Here is a 21,426-nt window from a genome sequence, read left to right as displayed (position 1 = left end):
AGAGGCCGCCCCCGTGGAGGAAGAAATAAACTAGGCGAAAGCATTACGTGAGGCAGCTAGTCTTGGCAAGCGAACTCACCGTCAAGCGATTTCCTTCGCTTTTTACTTCGCAGTAGGGTCAACACGTGACCCTGAGTGACAACGTATTGGCCAATAATGTTTGGTTCGCAGCAGTTTCAAATCAGTGCGCACCCGTTCAGCTGCGCTGCTGCCCTGCACCCGGCAGCATTAAACCTACCGCGCGCTCTGATGTGGCGATCACGTGTTGCGCCATTACTTCTTGATGTCAGTTGTGCTGCGATGTTCTCTTCTAATTATTTCTTCCTCCATGCCCACCCTCCTCAGTAAGCGTCATTTTTAACATACAGGGTGTTCATTTTTAAGTTTTACGGAATTTTTAGAAATCGCCTGTGGCAGGTAGCATAATTTTATCATTGAGCTGGGTTATTCGATGAGGCGCAAATTCGCACGAGAAATCGAAGCACATATTCAACTAATTAACAAAAAATCACTGATTAACTTCTTAGTTAATTACTTTACGATACAAATAACAATTTACGAATTGTAGCCGGTGATCTTGTCAGGCGTATACCCACTTGCAATGAATTTCCAGAATGCCACCAGTTTGGAGATATGCGCCATCATACTCGCCGTAAAGATGCACTGTTGTTCCACTTAATTTTTTACCAAAATGCATTGAAGCACAAAAGTAACTGTAACGTCCATGTATTTCGTCCCACACTTTGAGAAATAGTATCTCGAAACTGGTGTCATCTGGGAAATTAATTTCAAGTAGATGCGTCTTGCAAACTCACCGGCCACAATTCGTAAATTGCGATAAGTGTCATAAAGTAATTAACAAAGAAGTTCATTAGTCAATTTTTGTGAATTGGTTGAATATGTCTTTCGATTGCTCGTGCTACTAATGTCCACCGCTCAACGATAAGAATTATGCTACCTGCCACAGGCGATTTTTTAAAATTCCGTAGTAGTTGTCACGTAGTAGTTACGATGAAAAAAACAGTCGCAAAACTGTGAATGACGAAACGAACTTTTTATTGGGCGAGCCTGTGCCCACAAAACAAGTTTCACTCGAAGCACAACGATAGCGGCGAACACAATCGGCGATCGTCGAAATCTGATCAGCGGCGAAGCGCGTCGGCTTTTATACATGAGTCATCGAAGGTTCCAGAGTAATCTCTGGTACCCGCGTGTCTTCCAGAAGGTACTAGACAATTGGCGTCGCTCATACAATCAGATTACATAAGCGTCGGTGACAATTGACAACGGATAGATGCATCGATAACGTTCGAGAAAATTCCGATACATGCAGGCGCTTCCTGCGCCGAGCGATAACGTTTAAGGTGGCGGTCAGGCAGGCAGCACCAGCCCCCCGTTTTGAGTACCTTTGGAGCAACCGCGGTGACTCTTCTACTTAGGATATAAAGTTGTGGTATATACCATAAAAAAGCTTAATTCTTGTATATTCTAACTATAGATAATATTAAGAAATTGATTAATGTGATTTAGAAATAAATGTTCAAGAAAAAGCATGAGATGCATGGTTTTTGCGAAGTGTGTCTCCGTTGTGACCATATTTAGAAGAAATTACCGCATTTACTGCATTGCGGCTTGCTCTGTAGCTTTAGGACATATAAGCAGATTTGTGCTAAATTCCAGTAGTAATTTTTGAAAATTATGTTAAATTAAAGCACCCAGTATATATTGTACATTGACTCTTCCATTATTGCAAGAAGTGTGGTAATCTTGAGTTCTGCAATGTTTTAGTATATCGTAATGGACGTAGAAGTGGATTGAGGAAGTGGAGCTCTGGCGATGCTGTATGGCTACGACGATTCTGTATCGAAGATGACATGTCTCACTGAAGAAGCCCTTCGTATCTTCGTACTCGTTGCCTCGCAATTGTTTGAAAGAGCAATGCGACAACAGTCATGAACAGTTGTTCGCCAAAGGCGACTTGGTGCTTTTGTGGACACCACAACGCAAGCGTGCTTTATGGTATCTGTCTTATTATGCAGGCCTATTTGTCGGTCTTGACCATTTAAGTGCACTCACGTGATTATAGCTCGCCTCCTGTGCAGTGGTCGGCGATTCAGCATAACTCAGATGAATTGCGTTGCTTGCCTGAAACGTTTCTACTCTTCCAATCCATCCTGACTCGCCAATGGGCTTTGTCTGCTACCGGAAGAATGTAACGGACATACTAGAAGTGTAGGAGAACGAGGAGCTCTGGCTGTGTGATCACCCCTTCGTCCATCTTCTGTAAATGAATCAGCCTTTCATTGTAACTGCTTAACACATGAAATTTTAGTTTGTTTGTTTTACTAATGGACGCAAAACAATGTAATCCCACCAAAGCTTTTAAAAGGCTTTTGTGTTAATGTTACAGCCCGCCTAGAATGATTTGAATAAAATATAATTATTTTTTTAAATTTTGCTCGAAGTATTGTGTGTGATAGAGGAGGAACAGTGTAGATGCACATCGCTAGTTAAAAGTACGCTAAATATGTGCCTTGCTTGCACTAAGCTAGACCACACCACAATAATGCAAATTTTACTGAGATGCACCTTTAATTATATTGTGACGCAGCGTTAACACGACCTTTAATATGCCCCGAAGACGCAGCGGACCGATCACACTCGAGGCACAGATCAGTCTCAAGACGAGTCCCCCAAGCGATGAAGATGACGAAGCTGATGAGATTATGAACATGTGCAGCCAACGAAGAAGTCACTAAGAAATGCCCACAATATAGAATGCCCATACTGTGCAGCGACTCTGTTATTGTACGTGTGAAGAACAGGTAGACATATGTACACCAAGATTGTCGAGTTTATTTTTGCTCTGTTGTCGCAACACTGTGTTTCACGTCTAATCATTGTTGCACTCGATGCCTTCGCGAGAACACTTGGAAAAATCGCTAACCAGCACCGTCCAGAAAAATGATACGCAGCGAATAACAATGCACCAGAATGTCTGCAAAAAATTTGTCAGAAATATTGAATGTAACGCGAGAATGCAATTACTTTCCATGCTTTCTCAACTGCTTTTCTTTTACTAAATTTGTTGCAGGATGTGCATTGAGGTAGCCTTTCGTTTCTCTGTAACATTTACAGGAGTGGTAGATAGCTTAGCCTTTTCTTTCCACAGTTTCACTGTATTCAATGCATACACGCAAACGTTGCTGAGATTTTCACTCATTCATTCCTTGTACAACCCCTGCCAGGAGTTTTGTCCCAGTAGAAAATAGTGAGTGCATTTAAATAAAAAAAAATGATGCTAGTCCTAACAAAATTTGTTGCAGCAAAACAGTCAAGTATGCCAGAGAGCTGTATAACAAATTTGGTGGCTGCCACGAAGCCTGGGCGTCACCCTCTCTCTCGCTTCTTTCTGGACACGCCGCGCCATCTAGTGGCCTCCGAGACGAGCAGTGTGGCATGCCGTACTCGAGTGACCCTCGTTGAAGTGGAGCACACAGTGCATTCGTGGCGCAGCTCGCTAAAGCATTGGCGTCAAGGGTGGTGCATACGCAGTGCATTTGCGGAGCAGCTTGCTAATTCGTCAAGTTGCTGTCCTCGAGAAACCCTTGGGACGTGGGTTCGAGTCTATTCGGCATCGGAGAAATTTAGGGCATTGTCATTGTAAAGCAGGTAATTCCCAGCGGCATATACTCGGGTTGGTGTCACAGACGTTCATTACAGTCCAAGTGACATAAACCCAGTGCTCGGCATCGGAGTGTTTTTGAACAGTAGTACCTACCCAATCTACAGTGAAACGTTCAAGAGCAGCACTTATGTACACATTGCCCCAAGTTGGTTTCAAACACTGTTACCTCGGCACATCAGCCCAGTGGCCCAGGTGGGCATTAGAACAGACAGACAGCCCTGGAAAGTATGTCAAGTAAGAATGGCCAAAAACCAACAAGTGTTGCTGCTTTACTGTTAAGGACAGCTGTGAGATTTCGTTGTTAGTGACCTTCTAAAAGGTGTTTGCTTAAAACGGTAACGCGTATGTGTGCTGATGCCTCAAGCTGGTGGTTACTCGGCCTATTGACTTACTGACTAGAAGCACTATTTATTTATTTACCACTCATGTCCAGCAGGAATTTTTAGAATGATACGGCGGACTATGACTGCTGTTATGTTTCACTGCTCAGTATTCTTTGCCAATGCTAAGAAACACGTGCCTCACCTGTGTCCATTTAGTCCTTGTGCATCCTTTTGTGCTGGCTGGCTATGAAGGGCTTACAGTCATGGTAAACCTAATGTGCTGCAAGATAGCCAGTCACAAGCATTGTTTTGCTGTTCCCTTAAGACTTATTAGCTGTGTGCACTCTTTAAAGACAATGTTTTCCTTGGTGAGTATCTTTTTCTGTATCGGGCACCGTATGTCTGTTTCTAGCCTCTCTTGTGGGTTGATCCCGAACTAGTGCAGTCTAAAGATGAGACAAAACTGATGACGATGACTGAAAATGGTGCTGCTGATAATTATGAACCATATAATTTATTTTGCGAGCCACGCTGATGATGACTATGGTGTAAATGGTGATGACAAAAAGTTGGAAAGCAATTCAACCTCAAGTTGACGTTGATCAAAGCTATTATTTGGTTCACGCTGCCATCGTCTCTCTACTCGTACTAAACTCACCTAGGCTTAAAGATACGCTCTTTTATTGTGCAGTGCCCTCAACGCCTGAAACCAGCAGCCTGCTGCCAGTGATGCCTGCTCACGTACCCTCTGCTGGTGGGTTGCTAGCCAAACTCATTTTTTTTATGGTTAAGTGTGCACAGGCCCTCATATCTTGCATTCACAAGAGTTTAAAGGACAAGGCAGCGTTTGTCTGGGAAGCAGCCCTTGTAGAAATGGTGTTGTTGGTTATTCAGCATTGCTTTATAAGTGACAGCAGGGCAGCCCGTTTGCTGTGACCACATCATTACAGCTACAGTACAGGGCCAGTTGCAAGGTCACAATAAAACATGTCGCCCCGGAAATGACAGTTGTGAGTTGGCACAGTCAAAGGAGTCTGGCGGTCCCATGCCGGCAACTTCCCAATAGCTGGGTTTTCTTCCAAATGTCTGGAACTCCCTTAGTTGCCGAGCACCTGATCGGGAGCACGCTTGTACCTATTTTACGGGTGGGTAACCGGTGACAGCACTCGTCTGCCTCCCACAGCAGAGGCACATGCTCGACTACTTCACCAAAGCTGCGGTGGGACGCCCAGAGACCTTTGCGAGGCCCCCCCCTTTCAAAATGAGAACAACCGCGCGCCAGGTCGTGGTACGTCTCTGCCCATTAGAGAAGCAATTTTGGTAGAAGCCATCTCACAGTGATTTTCGACGGTAATGCATTATTAGCATTTAATCACTATAGCAGCCCATCGTCGAAACGAGTTATGTATGAACTCTCGGTGCCATCTAGTGCCGCAGCAAAGCCTGCCGCGACACCTGGCCTAGGGTGCATGCAAACGCTGGACAAACCATCTAGTGGCATCCGAGAAGCCTGGCGCTGAGACTTGTTCCCTCAGTTGGGGAGAGGTTCGTTGAAGCATTCGAGGCGCAGCTTGCTCCTTTTAGGCTTCTTTTACGCAAACTAGAGGCTTTCAATGTTTCATAGCTTCTTAGATTTGTCGACAATGTTTTTGTTATTTTACACAGTACTTCTTTCCCTCTTGAGCATGAAGTAGCTAACACCTTACCGGTTTTTAAGCAGGTTCTGGCGCACCTAGAACTAATGTTTTAACCACCTGTAAATGACTCGATCAAGTTTTTTAGATCATAAGCTTTATCTTTTTAGTGACCACGTATGCTGCAGTTATGGGCAAAGAGCTGATAAACCGCTTCTAAACAGCACAGCACATTCAAAATTGGTGAAGCGCAGCATTGCAAATCTGTGCTATACAAACGCTCTGAATGAGTCGCCATTGCTTGGTGTTTTCTTTTTGAAGCGGTCTCAAGCAAGCAGGTTTACCAGAAGTGTCTGTAGCCAAAGGGATGCTGAAGCAAATTGGGAACAGCCGTGCTGGTATCCCAAATGATATACAACCGTTTAAGGGAGAAAGGCAGAAGCTGGTTGTTTTGCCCCTTATTTATCGGCCGACACGAAGAGGGTCGGGCAACAAGCAGGAGTAGAAGTGCTGTTTTCGGCGCCCATGAAGCTATCACGCCTGTGCAAAAAAATGACAGATCCCTCAAAACAGAAGCCGTCAGGATGTGCTACAGAACATAATAAACATGTCCAATGCAAACAGGATGGGATCCCACACTGTTGTGGGAAAAGTTAGTTTGGTCAAACCTTAATGAGCACAACTATAAAATTATAGTCATCTTGCATTATAATTATGGTAGATTAGCACAAATTGATAACGGGGTAGAGAGAGAGAAACAACTTTTATTGAAGGCGGCCAGAGGGGTGGGAGGCAGCCTCTCTCGCCCCCTCCCTTAGTCTGGCGGCCATCCGGATGACCCAAAGCTCTGGGTCGCTACTGCTGAGCAGCATAGCCTCCCACTGGTTAGCAGCGGTAATTGTGAGTGTAGAGTGGCTGCCACGTATGTGAGTGCGCGTGACCTGTGGGCAGGCCCAGTTGTAGGTCGACAGAATGGTTACAGAGCGTGCAGAGCTAGAAGTAAATTTCGGGTACATCCGATGGTAGAGCTTAGGGAAGGTGTTTGTATCAAGTAAGCGCCATGTGGTAGACTGTTATTTGTTGAGTGAGCGTTGAGGGGATTTCACGTGTGCCTTGCGATATTGGAAAGATTTTAACTGCGCTAGAAACGGGGACAAAGGAGGACAGGCTCACAACTAACCTTTAATGGGTGAAAGATGACATATATACACTGAGGATAACAAAACAACATCGTCACATGTACACTTCAATCGCAATCTCGCGCCCAGATATTGCACTTCACAATCTGCAAGCGCCACCGACGGATCACTGATGCATCCACGTGTTTTCTTAATTGCATAAACCTCGAAGATCTCTCGTGTGATGCTGTCCTTATGGCAATATAAAATCTTTGTTTTTTTCAGTAGCGATAGGCACGCCTTGTTTGTCTCCTTTTCACAGTCCCTGCAGTGTTTCGCCACGTGAGAATAGCCATCAGACAAGCTGTTTGTGGAATGCACCTTTAAACGAATATTAATGCAGCGACTCGTTTGTCCACAACACACACGCCCACAAGTGAAAGAGAATTCATATACTACAGCGCAAACGCAGGGGACGAACTCTGGCTTTTTTTGTGGCCAATATGGCAAACAAAAGGGCTATTGCTTGGTGACCTGTCAATTTTATTCATTACACGTGCACACAGACGTGCCATTTTCCGAGGGGCAGAGAACACAATGTTCACACCGTAACGTAGCGCAACGTTCTTGAGATTGTGTGACACCTTATGCTGGTAAGGGATCACAGCATAACGTCTACGCTCCTGGTCGTTATCTTGAGGTGAAGCAGTAACGCCACACTTAATCTTCTTCACTAATTTTTCACAGACTGCTGCTATTATATAGCTCGGATACCCTGCAGTAGTTAATCTTGTTACTTGGTGTTCAACGTTATCTGTTACCACGTGGGCGCAAGACTTTCGTAGAGCAGAACTAATGCTGGACAGAACAGTGCCATTCTTTACAGTTTTGGAGTGTGCCCAAGAAAAGCTTAGGGGCATTTTTAAAGACCGAGGTCGAAAAAACCAGCATGTATGGGACACATTGAAATGCAAGCGGATTTCTAAAAACTGTAGTTAACTGGAGTTCATTTTCATGGGGTAGTTTAACAGTGAAATTGAGGCCCAGCCCCAATTTAGTAAATGCTTCTTGAGCCTTAAGGACGCGGTCCTCCAGGACAACATTGACAAAAACCAGGTAATCGTCCACATAACGAAAGGCTCGAACAGCAATCCTTCCAAGGTCGTCATGTACGGCCCGATTCACTTTTGACAAGAAGATGTCGCTAAGCACAGGTGCATGCCTAGAGCCAAAACAGACTCCCGACCTTTGAATATATCGCTGCCCCCGCCATGATACGTAAGTGGACGACAAATACATAGATAAAACTTCTAAAAGGGATTCCACAGAAATACCACATTGCAAAATAAACTTCTGCTTGTCGTTATTGTCTGTAATACACTCTTTTACAGCAACCATTAATTGTGGTTGGGGAATAGCATAAAACAAATCTTCGACATAACGCTGAATGCCTTGCATCCTCTTGGGTTGCTATACTGCAAGAATTGCACAATTGCCGCGGAATTGGGCACCAGGAATGGATCATCAAGCTAGAGCTTCGAGAGGTGTTCCGGAAGGAACCCAGCAACTACATATTGCCATGTTCCCCTTTCCGACACAATTGAGCGAAAAGGCAGGCCAGGTTTATGTGTTTTAACTGAGAAAAAAAGTTCCACCGGGTTTCTTCTCGGATCCTGCTCGTCTCGCGTCCTTTGTGGCACTATGCGTCTTCAAGGCCAGGGTGGCAGCCTGGCATGTCAAGCAAGGAACCGTCGCCACGGATATGCAACATGTTTTGTGCAGCCATCGGTAGGGCATGCCCGGAGAGTGCACCGCATCATACGCCCTGAATGGTGGAGGCAGGCGCGATACTTTCAAGACTGCCTTCTTGTGGCTAGAATAAGGTCGACCCTTGGCCACAGCAAAGAGACTTCAGAGACTGGAGAGCGGCAAAAGCTACAGAATATTTGTGGGCATATACTTTTCCTCTCTTACCCAGTAAAAAGAAAAAAAGAACTTTTGCGCAGCCCCAAAAGGTTGTATCTATCACTAGTGCCGAACTACTGCAGCATGTGAATAGGATATTGCAACTAGGCCGGAAGTTTTGCCAGGAACCGGTGCTCTCCCCTGCCGAGAAGCTCGCCCAAGCGAGGAACATCTCCTGCCAAGTACCAGAGGACGTTTGCCTGTGATGTACGCAGGAATTTTTCCAAGTCCTCAATTATGCTCCAGGTACGCCACGGAACTCTAGAGACCTGAAGCCTCATGTTGAACATTTAACGTCTTCCAACTTGTGCCTTCTAGAGTCCAATAAGGAGGGCTCGTTTGAGGTGATCCCGGAGCCTGTGTATTTAGATAAGACTCATAGCGCGCTGAAGAAGAACTTCATACCGGCCCGAACTGGGTAACGTAGGGAATCCCCAGGTTACCGAGGACAGAGCGACCCGAAGGCGACTGCGCAAAACGTTCGTTGAGTTCTATGATTTCGTCGCCAGAGTTATTCAGGCCGAGAGCTGTTAGGTGGACGTTGGCCGTGGAAACGGGGAGGTGGAGAGCTGTCTTGTACGCTCTCTTGATTATTGTGTTGAGTTTGTGCTTGTCTGTTACATTTGGTTACATGGTGGAGATAGGGTGCAATGTAGGCAATGCAGCTGATGGTGAAGACCTGCACTAGCCCGATCCTTGCTGGCGATGCGTGCAATCAGACGGGCTGTTTGTTGGGCAAGCTGTTGTAGCTGTTCAGTGTTACACCCATTTTTTTGCAGGCATAACCCGAGGATACGGAGGCTGTCTACTTCGGGGATGCGGTGGCACCGGGCAAATATTTGTATGTCAGGGATGGCACGTGATTGCCCCTGCCTGTGGACCGGTAGAGGAGGAGTTTCGATTTAGTAGGGGAGCAGGCGAGTCCTCGGGCCTCGACGTAGGTCATTGCCGTATTGATGGCTTGCTGTAACGTGTCTTGAATGTGAAGAGAGAGGAGGGCCGTTTTGATCTCATCCTGTTGGATGGGGCGTTCAAGGTCTCATTTGGCCTACCGTGGTGGGGGGGGTGCTAGCTCTAATGTTGCAGGCCGAGATAGTGTGTTTGGAGCTCCTCTAGTAGTTTGTGATCGGTGCCTGTGTATGTGTGCAGGAGCCATGCCGAGTCCTGTGGTTGGGCTGTATTGCTAGTTTGCGGGCTAGCAGGCTGCGTAGAATATTCCAGGTTCTTGGAATGTTGGGTAAACGTTCCATGCGGTTGCAGATTGCATGCCAGTTTTGTTGTGTGATGTAGGTCGCATGATTCTGGATGGTGCTGTGCAGTTGCGCGATCCGTTTCTGCAAGCTTCGGTTAAGCTTGTTCCGAGCATATCTCTCTTGAAGTTTGTGCAAGGCTTCAGATAAGTGAAGTAGCCTGGAGTCGGCACCCAATGCAGGCATCTCCTCTGAGACTGTCTTCGTGCAACGAGATGGGTCGTCAAGGAGGGTAGCTGTCCAGGTAGATAGGGAAAGAAGTGGTTCGATGTCGCAGTGGCAAGAGTATGCGTCCTGGAAGAGGTCCCAGTCTGTGACAGTTTTGGATGTCCCTGACGGGGGCTTACTCGGACCGGCCTCCACCAGAGAACACGGGTAGGGACAAAAGCTATAAAAGGGATAGGGCACAGCCCCAGCGATTGAGGGGAGGCGAAAAGTCATACCATATATACACACAAGATTTCGCACAACCTCAAGAAGGTTGCAGGCGGACATGATGTCGTCCCTCTGGTTTTCTCAGCCCCTAATAAGCTGAAAAAGAACTCTGTCAGTTGGATCTGCACCCAAGGTAAACACTGTTGCCAAACAAGGCATGAGTTTCCTTTTGTTAAATGCTTCACTGGAACAAAATGCTCCCAATGCTATGTGGGAAAATCTACATCGGCCAGACGGAAAGGTGTGTTAATGACCCTTTTAGGAAGCATGTTTAAAAAATAAAACAGAAAGACGATAAGCACGCACATTTGGTCGCGCACGTTTCTGCATGTGGCTGTAAACCACAACTTAAGGAGACAAAGATCCTAGGCTGCAGCAAAGTTGCATGTCGCGGTTTGCATTGGAAGCATTCTTTATCAAAAAATGCAGCAGATCCAAAGCGTTGGCATTTACATACAGCAAAGCTTTGTGTGAGTACATAGAGTCGAAACACAAGTTTGTGTTTATTGAATGTCCCCACAAAGGCTTTATTCAGGCATTGTAGAGAGGCTAATGTAATGTCTTGTAAATGAAACACACGTGAGATCACGGGGCGTCCTGGCGTCTTTTGGGTTCTTTTTTTGTTTTTCTTTCCCCGGCAAGGCTGCCGCCGCAGATGCACGGAGGCGAGCGCCATATGGTGGTGATGCGAAGAACCCAGCGGCAGTGATGTCGCACGCATCCTCCAGTGTGATTGGCACAAGAGGCTCGTGATCAATTTCTGTCTTGAAATGAAGCCCGAAGAGGTAGTCCCTAAATTTCTCACATGCCCAGGTTATTCCGAGAGCTTCTTTCTCGATTTGAGAGTAGCCAGCTTCGGCTTCAGTAAGCTTTTTTTGAAGCATATGCCACAGGTCGCCAATTGCCGTGGGAGTCTTCTTGGAACAGGACTACACCCAGATTGTAGCTTGAGGTGTCTGACAAGACGAGAAGATGGTGCCTTTGATTGTAGAGAGAGGCTAATGTAATCTCTTGTAAACGAGACATACGTGAGATCACGGGGCTGAGGAGATCAGGAGCTAAGCCTGCTCCTGAGCAGCATGCCAACAAACAAAATTGTTAGACTTCCGCAAGAGTTCTGTCAGGAGGTGTGCAGTATCGCAGAAGTTTGGGATAAACTGAGAGATAAACTGAGGGCATCCCAAGGAAGCGCTTCAGTTCTGTCACGTCGGGGGTCACACGTCATTCTGATCAACGGTGTGACCGAGGACGCTCGCGCTGTTTTGATAGAATGAGCACTTGTCTTTGTTCAGTGACATACCTGCTTTAAGTAACCATTCAAGGACTAAGGCAAGGCATTTGCCATGGGACCTCTTGAACTCTCCCCACACTAGCACATCTGGAGTGGATGTGATTCCAAGGGGCATCCTGTTAAACCTATATCTCCCAAAAAGAAGGACGGAGGTTGTCCATTCGGATGACTTTGGGTCCTTTTTTGATTTGGTAGAATTCAGAGTATGTGTCAAGATTGGAGAAATATTTAGCCCCTCCGAGGAGTTCCAATGCGTGTTCCACACTAGGAATTGGGTGATGCTTCCTTAGCATGCTTTTGTTTAACATGCGTAGTCCACACAAAGCCTGACACATTTCTTTGGTACGACTACTATAGGCGCGTGCCTATAGTAGTCAAGACTTTTGCTATTTCTTCCTGACTCTCCAGCTTCTTCAGTCCAACTGCGTCATACAGCGGGATGCAGCTTGGAGAGCAAAGGGTTCAGCATTTGCCTTCAGCCTGATGGTGCATCAATTTCAAGTAGAAAAATATTTAACCATTTTTTTCTTATCTTATATTTTTTGTAGGAACGTAATCTTTTGCCTACTATTCAGAATGTTGCAAAGGCAACTTTCTATTTTTGATACTCTTTTCAAGTTTGTGTGAAATAGAAAACGCACAAAGGTGCATCAAAGTGACAAAACATTCATTTGGGTTGGGCTTGGAATTTTTATTCAAATATTTTTTTTTTCTAGACAGCATAAAAGATGCATGGGAATCATTTACATTTAAGTATATCAAAACAAGCAGAAAAGGTTTTTGACACAACTTCTTTAGTTTGCACTGAATTTGAACGGGAAATTGGAAAATATTGCAGTAAGCAGTAGCGGGATGCCCGCGGCGCCACCTTCAAATATTTTTATTTTTTTGCCATGCTGGGAATGCATTTTGGGAATAAAATTTGAGGTACCACGCAGTTTGAATATTTGTACATAACATAAAAAACAGACAAAATTAAATGGACATGCATGTTCGATCTCTCGTGGAATCACCCAGTAGCGCTAGCTAACTGGTTTTATTTGACGTACTGGAGTGCGTACACTGGAGCGTCACCCAACTCTCAACTGCCATCGTCGTACAGCAACTACGCCATCCCCGACGATGTCGTTGCCTGGTGAGATACAAGGTTGTGCGTCAAAGCACTGTAGTAGGCAAAATTCACAACACCATACTTCCCACATACGAGGCGGATGTTCTACCATTTCGCCATCGCTATGGGGCTGAGCACAGTGCCGTTGTTTGCTAAGCAAAAGATTAGGGAAGCTGATGTTGTGTGCTCACATTTTACAGGGGAGAAAGAAGCGCTGCAACCTGTTGGTGGAACCGATCAAGTGGTGGGGACATCAGACTCGCAGCAGCTGCATCAGTTCGAGCTGTTGCTGGCACGCCATAAGAACCTGTCGACCTCATTTTCTTCCCAGCTGGAAACCATGCTGACAACTCCCAGCACTGTCTCCACACTTGACCAGGGTTAGTTGTCGCCAAGCACTGCTGCTACGCATTCGGCAAAGACATGAGGGTTCCGTGGCGTAGAAATAAGTGGGGGCTGTTGGAACTGCATTCTTCTACAGTGCTGATAACTGGAGGACATTTGAGCCCCTCTTTCTGAAATTAGTGCTAAGTGCAGGATTTCTGTGATTGAAACATATGCTCTAAACACTTATTGAGAGGTTAATCATCACACTACAATTTGTCATGCAAGCAGTGTCTGCATCTTCAAGTGTCTCCATTTTAAAAAAGTGATTTGGCATAGCTTCCTTAAGATGCCAGTCTTATCACACATAGGCTAAATGTTCTCAGAATCAGGGGCTTTTGCAGTACTGCAGTGCTCTTCACCGAGTGAGAGAAGAAAAGTTTGTTACACTATGGGAGAAAAGGCATGTGTTCAGCAAGCTGACACTTTCAATTCACAGAGCTGGTGGCCATCTTTGAAGGCACCACATTTGTTGTCACAGTGTTGTTTTGCTGATGCATTGAATCCATTTTATTTCAGAGGACAACAAAGAAAATGATGTGCCATGCTTTGGGTCTACTTGCAAACAGAATGTTGAGGATATGCTTGCTGTGCTGGAGGCAAGAGTTCAGGAAAGCCGCAAGTCGTCAGCCATGTTCCACACCTTTGCAACGACTGTACTGAAATCATAAAAACCATCACAGAAGCAAAACTATAATACTAAAATCTCTGGTCCTTGCTTTCAGTGGCTTTCTTCTCTACTTCAGCCACTGCAACACGTTCGCTCTTGATATGATGGAAGACGTGCTTGGCTAATCAAGGGGTCTGTCATGCTGGGAAATTGAAGAATGTGGCAGAATGGCATAGAATTCTTACATCAGATTAGAAAACTGAAGTTTTCGGTTTTTGTCAAGGGCAATAAGTCCTTCATAAGCATCCTCCTAATTTCGAAAGCCCAAATCACCACAATGATCACACAGAGTGGAGCTTCACTGGCAACAAGGAAGGGCTGCCTTGCCACCTGGGTAAAGTGTTTCATTCAGCTTGTTAGACTTCACAATTCGTCTAACACATCAAGCACACTCAAGCTGCCAATCACGTGCGTTGAAATGTTCCTGCCTACTTTCATTTTATCAAATTTGGTGATGTTCCTAAGTTTTCCGAAAGACTCCATTTCGCTCGTTTTTATGGCAGTAGCAGGACAGCAGCACACTGCGCTTAATTCATAGCATTGCTTGGCATCTGCGCAGAAATCTGCTGTATTCTTGCAGCCACCTGGAGAGGCCTTCCAGGTTCCTAAAGCAGTTAATGCGCATTAAGCACCCTTGTATTGGAAACGCCTTGTTGTGCACATCCAACTAATGGGAATAGGTAGCTCATCAGCTTTCTGTCGAATGGTGGGTCTGGAACCGTCCAGTGGCGGAAAAGTCTCTTTTGTTGTTTTATGGGGTTTAGCCCAAACCGCATGAGAGCGATTTTGTGCACGACAAGCGACGGAACGGGCCGTTGCACGAACAGATCGCTTGGTCTTTTCGCTCGGTTCTAGAAATCTAGAATTCCTTGCTCGTCGCCCGGAAGTGCTATGAGCGACTAGCAAATAGTGCGAAGCCGGAACCGGATATACATCAGTCAAGCACTACTGATTGCCGCACGGAACGAGCAAATTTGACTAGATTTTGATACGTGCAAGGATAATAACGTAGTGCAAGACCTTTAGAAATATTTATGCTGCTCTTTACACTAAAACACATCAACTTAAATTAATAAAGCAAGCGTCATGCCAGTTTTGGCGAGTATTTGCTGCCCTCATACCGGCAACACCGGGGAGACGTCGCTCAAAGTCGTCGCTCGCATGCGGTACGACTTGTAGGCGATGAGCGACCGCGACAGCCATCTCCATCGCGTTGCTTGTCGCTGTCGCGCGCAAGATCGCGTGCATGCGGTTTATACATTTCTGTTAACACAAGACTCCCATCATAATATAAATACTGTCAATTTTTGTTAAGTCACCCCACTCATTTATTCCCATCGGTTCTCCCACTCGTAAAAAATTCTGGGAATTAAAGCTTTACAAGCATATCTCCATACTTTGCTGTGCTAAGTCTCGAAGATATGGGAAAAACGAGCACAATGCCCGATGGAGGCGAAATGCAAAAACGCCCGTATGCTTGCGTTGCAGTGCACGTTAAAAAACCCCAGGTGGTCAAAATTAATCCGGTGTGCCTCATAATCAGAAATGGTTTTGGCACGTAAAACCCCTGAAAGAGGAAGAAAGCACAATGCCATTGTTAGAATGAGTGAGTACTCATCTTAAGATGGTGCCTTAATGGATGCAATTTTGAACTGATAATTGCGCTAATTGGAGTGTGAAATTGTTACATAACAGTATAGCTTTGCAGTTATGAAGAGTATTTTATTTTTGCACAATAAATGAAGTTCATGCAATTTAATTCAAATAATCATCATTCTACATTTACTGTAAGACATACTAATGATGCAAAATGTTACTCGTAAGTAGTAGAATATCAGTCTAAAACCTGAAGTCAAAAGAAAGCACTGCAACATCACTATTGTTTGTGGACATTGACAAAATTCCCATCGATGAATTCCCATCGATGAAGACTAGTGCACTCAACAAAACCATGGTAACATTTTATGCAACAAAGATGCAAACGCAATATCAGTTCAATGTCTTAACCCATTATGGCCCATGATAAAACTGCCAGTGCAATTTTCCTCAAAGTCTGTGAATAATGAAAGAATAACACAAATACCATGCCTTCAAAAAATTATCGAGAAATATTTATTGGTTTTCAAGTTACAATGGTGCATTACATCTAGTACACTAGGCGCATGGGGTTTCAATGGCCAAAGCACTTGTCATTGCGCTCCTGCCTCCTCTACGAAATTTTTGACGCAACTTTTTTTGAGTGCCCATGCATTTTTCACATCTCGCGCGTGACAAAAATAGATGCTCGGGCGTGACGAAATAGGCATTGCAGCTGTTTTCTAAGTAGTGACCGTGACCATCTCCCATGAACATCAAAATACACAACGCCCAGAAGGCACCGCAACAACGCCACCGACATCGCAAGTGTGCCTAAGGTGTCTTCAAGAATGCTGTTTCAATGAAACCATTTTGGTGGAATATTGTTGCAGGCTTTGCTAACCTACACTAACCCCAGACGTCATTCATGGGGAAAGCATCGGTGTTGTCGTCGTCACGTACCTGCTCGTATGTATCTTCAGCTGGTTCTAGCGGCACAATCGCAATATCAACATCCTCTTCTATGTTTGCTGCACTCTAAATTCCATCCAGAGCATTGCACAAGCAACAAAACAGCTTCCTTCCAAAGAAAAACTCTATGTATGCTGGAACACAAGTAAAAAAAAAAAACCAATTTGTAACTGCTAATGCCCACTGTACTATATCAAGTACAAACTTTGAATGCGTGTTTTGTCCTTTGAAATGAAGCGGCAGATTCGACTTTAGCAATGCCACATGTTGGGTGTGTTTTAGTACATTTTAGTATATTTAACCCCAGCGGACAAGGACAGAAGGGAGACAATACAATGCGCTAACTAAATAGGCGGCTGTTTCATGGAAATAAAGTTGTTCAAGTTAGCGCATTGTGTTGTCGTCTCCCTCCTGTCCTTATCCGCTGGCACTAAATATGCTTTCAGATTCGACAGTTTATTTGTAACATGCTAAACATGTTTACTAAATACCGTGAAAAGCAAAACACAAATATACAGTATAGACCACTTATAACGTAACCAGTTATAGTGCAGGACCGGATAAAGTACGGTCTTTTCAAACTCCTGTTAATTTTCCCATAGCACTCCATGTATACGCATACTGCTTACAGTGCAGCCGCGTGAGACGAAATATCAGTTATAATGCGGCTTCCACGGGGAAATCTCGCCGACAAGGGCGGTAGCAAGAACACTTCTCAACGAGGTGCGCCCGCCGATGGGAGAGATCAACGAGGGCGATGCGGAGGAGGAGCATGAGACGTCGAGCATGAGTCCAAGGGCGATAAAATAGTCGCCGCGCGCCTTATGTGCGAGTGAAAGCATGTGGGGGACGCGTGCCTTCACGGAGAGCACAGCGGACAGCAAACGCGACTTCCATCGCGCGAAAGGCCGTGGGGGTATGGGAGGGAGGGAGGGAGGGAGGCGACGCTGTGCTGCGGCACCAAATGCGTATCCTGCAACCGGGCGCAAGGGAAACTGGCGACGCAATCTCCCACGCGAAAGGAACAAAGCGGGAAGGCAGCACAGGAGGGGAGGGGGGGGGGGGAGGGGGCGGCTTCTACTCTACCAACAATTGCGTTCGCGCCTGTGCCGGCTGTCGGTGTTGTCGCGCGCACTGTATCTTGCAAGCGATCTCCACACGGCTCTGACCTTTGTATGCGCTGTGCTTAAGCCACTCAGTTTCCGTTGAAGCGATAGACCGCACGAACCGTCGCTCGCTGCGGCGGCCGCGTTTCACCACGCTCGCAACTTGACAGTGGGGTTCTGCGGTCATCGAGTCTATTCATGTTTGCTTGTGCGCGTTGTTAGTAAGCGGTTTTTCAGTTAGTAAGCGGTAATTCAGTTAGGAAGCGGTTCAAGTTTATGCAGCCAATAAAACTACTATCCCTACTCCTTATAGCTCTATACTAATTTGCTATCGCAATTGATGCTTCGCCTTTCGAGCGAAACTGAGACATTTTTTTAAAATTATTACTTTGTCTGCTTCATGCGAAGATCATGGGTACTTGCACATTAACCTTTCAACGGATACAAAACTCCCAGTCGCACGCTTCAATTCTCGGATGCGCGCGGCTGCTTCCATGGTCTACGTGTTTTGCATACATGCAGGGCTTGAAAATCGTTGTTTTGGTGATAGTGCGGTACCGCTTATAGTGCAGATATTCACGACTCCGGCGACTTACGTTATAAGTGGTCTACACTGTATAAAGCAGGTGCGTAGAAATAAATGAAAAGGGAGTACCCATCCCAATTCGTCACGAGTTTGCAGTTATGCAGGAATTGGCGCGAAAGTTTTAGATATGGATTAAACAGTAGATCCTACCCTGCGTTAGGGTGTGTGTGTGCGCCTTCTGGGTACAAGAAACGGAAATAGCCAAAACGAAACATTGAGCTGTTAAAGAGGTAGCGATGCAAAACCAAGTGTACTAGTACAGTGGGCGCCAATGGGTTAAATTCAAAGCACAGCATGTAGCAGCGACTTTGGCGTAGCCAGAGGAGGGGTTTGGGAGGGTCAAAATCCCCCCCTGAAATTTTCTGACGAACCCATTCCCACGGAACAGAAAGTTTCAGGAGGCAGGCTTAGAAAGAGCGACATGGATGAAAGGTCAGGCTTCAATGTGTGAAAGCAAGGCGAGGGCTAGTGGCGGTCCGAAGGAAGGGGGGGTTCTCATGGAGGCAATCTTCTCTCCCATGCACAGAACATTGCAGCCACATCCCTCCACCCTTAGATATTGCCCTACGGCAGGGAAATCGCTGGAACGACGGCATTGACAAAGTATCTGTGCAGATGCGATGGTAAACTCCGGCAGGAAATGTCTGAATGCACTTTGATAGGCAGCACAGTCCTGTGTGGCGGCCGCCCAGATATGGCAGCTGTCACAGTGGTTGACGATGACGGGGGCTTGCCCTCAAGATGCACGTCGCAATGCCCACCCAGGAACAGCGGGTCAGGACTTTCGCGAAGCGGCACGCGCGCCGGCACGATGAACCTCGCACCGACGCATCCTTGTGGGTGTATGATGGTGGGCGAGTGAAGTCCAGGCGGCTTCACTCGTTCTGCAAAGTCGCTCAAATGCACTCCACAAACACTTCGAATTAAGGCAGTAGAGGCCGCCGCAGCGTCGGCCGTCTGACACGATGCTGAACCACCTGTCTACCGCATAGCCTTATGCGGCAACGATAAAAAAAAACACAATCCAGTTCGTTTGAATTAAGTTATTCGCTTCGACCGAATTTTTCCGGTCCGATACAGCGTGATAGTGAACAATGCTCGTATATATGAGCAAAGCGCTCTATGGTCCCCCGCGATTTCCGTTATTGAGTTCATCTGAATATTGAGTTCATCTGAACAAAATAATGAGTTCATCTGAACAAAATAAGCTTTCTGTTTCGAACGAGGTTTCTCCGCTCGGGCGAGTATAGTAAAACTAGCGAATCCGTTTGCACCCACTAAGTGTCACGGCATGGTCGTCTTCGAACATGCGACCGGCAGCTCCGAAGGGCCTTAGGCCTAATCGCGTATATGACGGATACCAATGCCACAAAAGACCCATAAAGGGTTCCAATGAGCCGCCGTGAGGAGATGCAGGCCTAGCTAAGTGGTCCCCGCTCGCTGCTCAACCCGCAGCTTCCGAGCCGACTCCTGGGACTGCGCCCCGCTGACGTCCTAGCCAGCGTTTCCGGTGCCCGGCTCCCAGAGTCAAAGATACAGAAAGGAGGCTATTTACATATGTACAGGGAAAATCGACCACCGCGTCGGCTGCTGCACTCACTCGCTTCGAGCGTACTCTTAGGAGAAAACTTGCTGCAAATCTCAGCGTCTACACGAGTTCGGCGACACTGGCGCAGCGTTAACTCGCACTCAAGAAAGCACGCACAGATCTAGCTAGCAATCACGCCTTCGGCTGAGGACTAACGCTGGTCCGGACCGATCGTCGTCCCGTTTTCCAAGAGCTTGCCCCACGTTGGGAACGCCAAAATGTCAGGATATGGGGGGATGCCAACGGCCCTCTGCCTCGACACACCGAGCCCCGCGGTTGGCGCATACCTGCACATCAACCGCGGTCCGGTACAAGCTCGAGGAAACAATAGACGACAACCACGTGTACACTCGGAAAGCATTTATTACGACTGCAACTAACACTTTGAGCAGGCCAGCTAGCTATAGTTGACATCGCTGAGGGTTCCCTCGAAGAGAATAATATACTACGTAAAGAAGGGCTTCCGACTTACCAACTGGGGAATACGGGGGGGCCGCGGCGATTGCCGTGGCACGAACGCGGCTGACTAACCACATGCGGGAATACGGGAGCGGCGGCGGAGACTTCCGCCGTCGCCGCTTGCTGGGGACCAAAGACTCGGGCGATGTCCGTGGGATCTCACGTGACCCACCCAGTGGCGCTGCTAGCGCTTGCGATTCCCTTGCGCCGCCCGCGGAAGGAAAGTTTCCCCTCTCCCTAGCGAGCATGCGTCTGCCGCGACGTTCGCTGCGCGTGCGGCGGTCGTGGGACCCGAGGATTCCCACAAGGTAAAGATTGGACGAGAGCTCTCCCTATGTCCATAATTATGAGGACATAGGGAGAGCGTCTGATCACTGTCCGATCGCTCAAGGCCAGACGGCCGTGGCCAGTCGCCTAGCTGAGGCTTACCTACCCCGTCGTAACATGTGCTGCGGAGAGCCCATCTTAACTAAACGTCTCAGCAATTTTCAGAATGGCCAGGTGTCAGTTGACATGACACTTTCAAATCTCTCGGAGCTACTGGCCCTTAGTTTCCTACAAACTACGGATGCCGCAATTTTCACAAAAGCTTGTAAACAGGAAGCAGCCCTGCTTCGACTGTCTGCCTCATCAATTTCCCAGTGTGATCAAATCGTAGTATGCATCGCGTGATGACTACAATAGCATGATTGCAAGTTACTTTCAAACATCTCTTCAAACAAGTCGCTCAGTAGGTCACCGAAAGTGAGTGAAACTTGCATCATATTGTTACGGAAGGATACGAGGAAAGAAAAGAAGATCTAGAGACACTGGCTGCTGCGTGTTGTTGCTGTTCAGCTATCTTTACCACATTAACTCTACTTGTGTATATATTGTAAATACATCCAGTCTATACTGTGTGGGGTCTCACATGTGCTCTTGGGACAAAGGACCGACACATAGTAGTGCAAACAATCAAAAGGGCATTTATTGCACCTTTCATACACTAATACATACTAGCCGAATTACAACCAATAGAACATTCACATGGGCGCGCGACAAATCAAGGAAGTCCGACTCACCGCGACCCGATAGCGAGCGAATATGTTCGCCCCATGCTATGACACCATCGCCTAGTCGTTCACGTGTACAGTCACGCGAACGGTGGCGCGCTCGAACGATCCGTGTTCGTCCATACCAATGTCCTGCTCTAAGCCTCGCGCGACGGTCGCGCGAAGCGGGCCGGCGCACGCGCGAAGCGTTCGTGCGTGTTCGTCGCCGATCCCAAACCA

General features: G+C 46.7%; 1 protein-coding gene across 3 annotated transcripts in view; it reads left to right on the top strand.

Moving 5' to 3' along the window:
• LOC119461863 (germinal-center associated nuclear protein) overlaps window positions 1–13,874 on the top strand; it is a 340,872-nt gene extending 326,998 nt beyond the window's left edge. For 2 of the 3 annotated variants that reach the window (XM_049672737.1, XM_037723233.2), the window contains 3 exons: window positions 4,703–4,765; window positions 13,016–13,195; window positions 13,719–13,874. In XM_049672737.1, the coding sequence (XP_049528694.1) occupies window positions 4,703–4,765; window positions 13,016–13,195; window positions 13,719–13,870 (395 nt within the window). In that variant the 3' untranslated portion in view covers window positions 13,871–13,874. The remainder of the gene's footprint in view (window positions 1–4,702; window positions 4,766–13,015; window positions 13,196–13,718) is intronic. The other variant, XM_049672736.1, reaches the window with a different exon arrangement.
• The last annotated feature ends 7,552 nt before the right edge of the window (window positions 13,875–21,426 follow it).

This window comes from Dermacentor silvarum, chromosome 8 (genome assembly GCF_013339745.2).
Source record: "Dermacentor silvarum isolate Dsil-2018 chromosome 8, BIME_Dsil_1.4, whole genome shotgun sequence".
NCBI lineage: Eukaryota > Metazoa > Arthropoda > Arachnida > Ixodida > Ixodidae > Dermacentor > Dermacentor silvarum.
The sequence above is the reverse complement of the archived record's forward strand: the minus strand, read 5'-3'. Positions and strand labels throughout refer to the sequence as shown.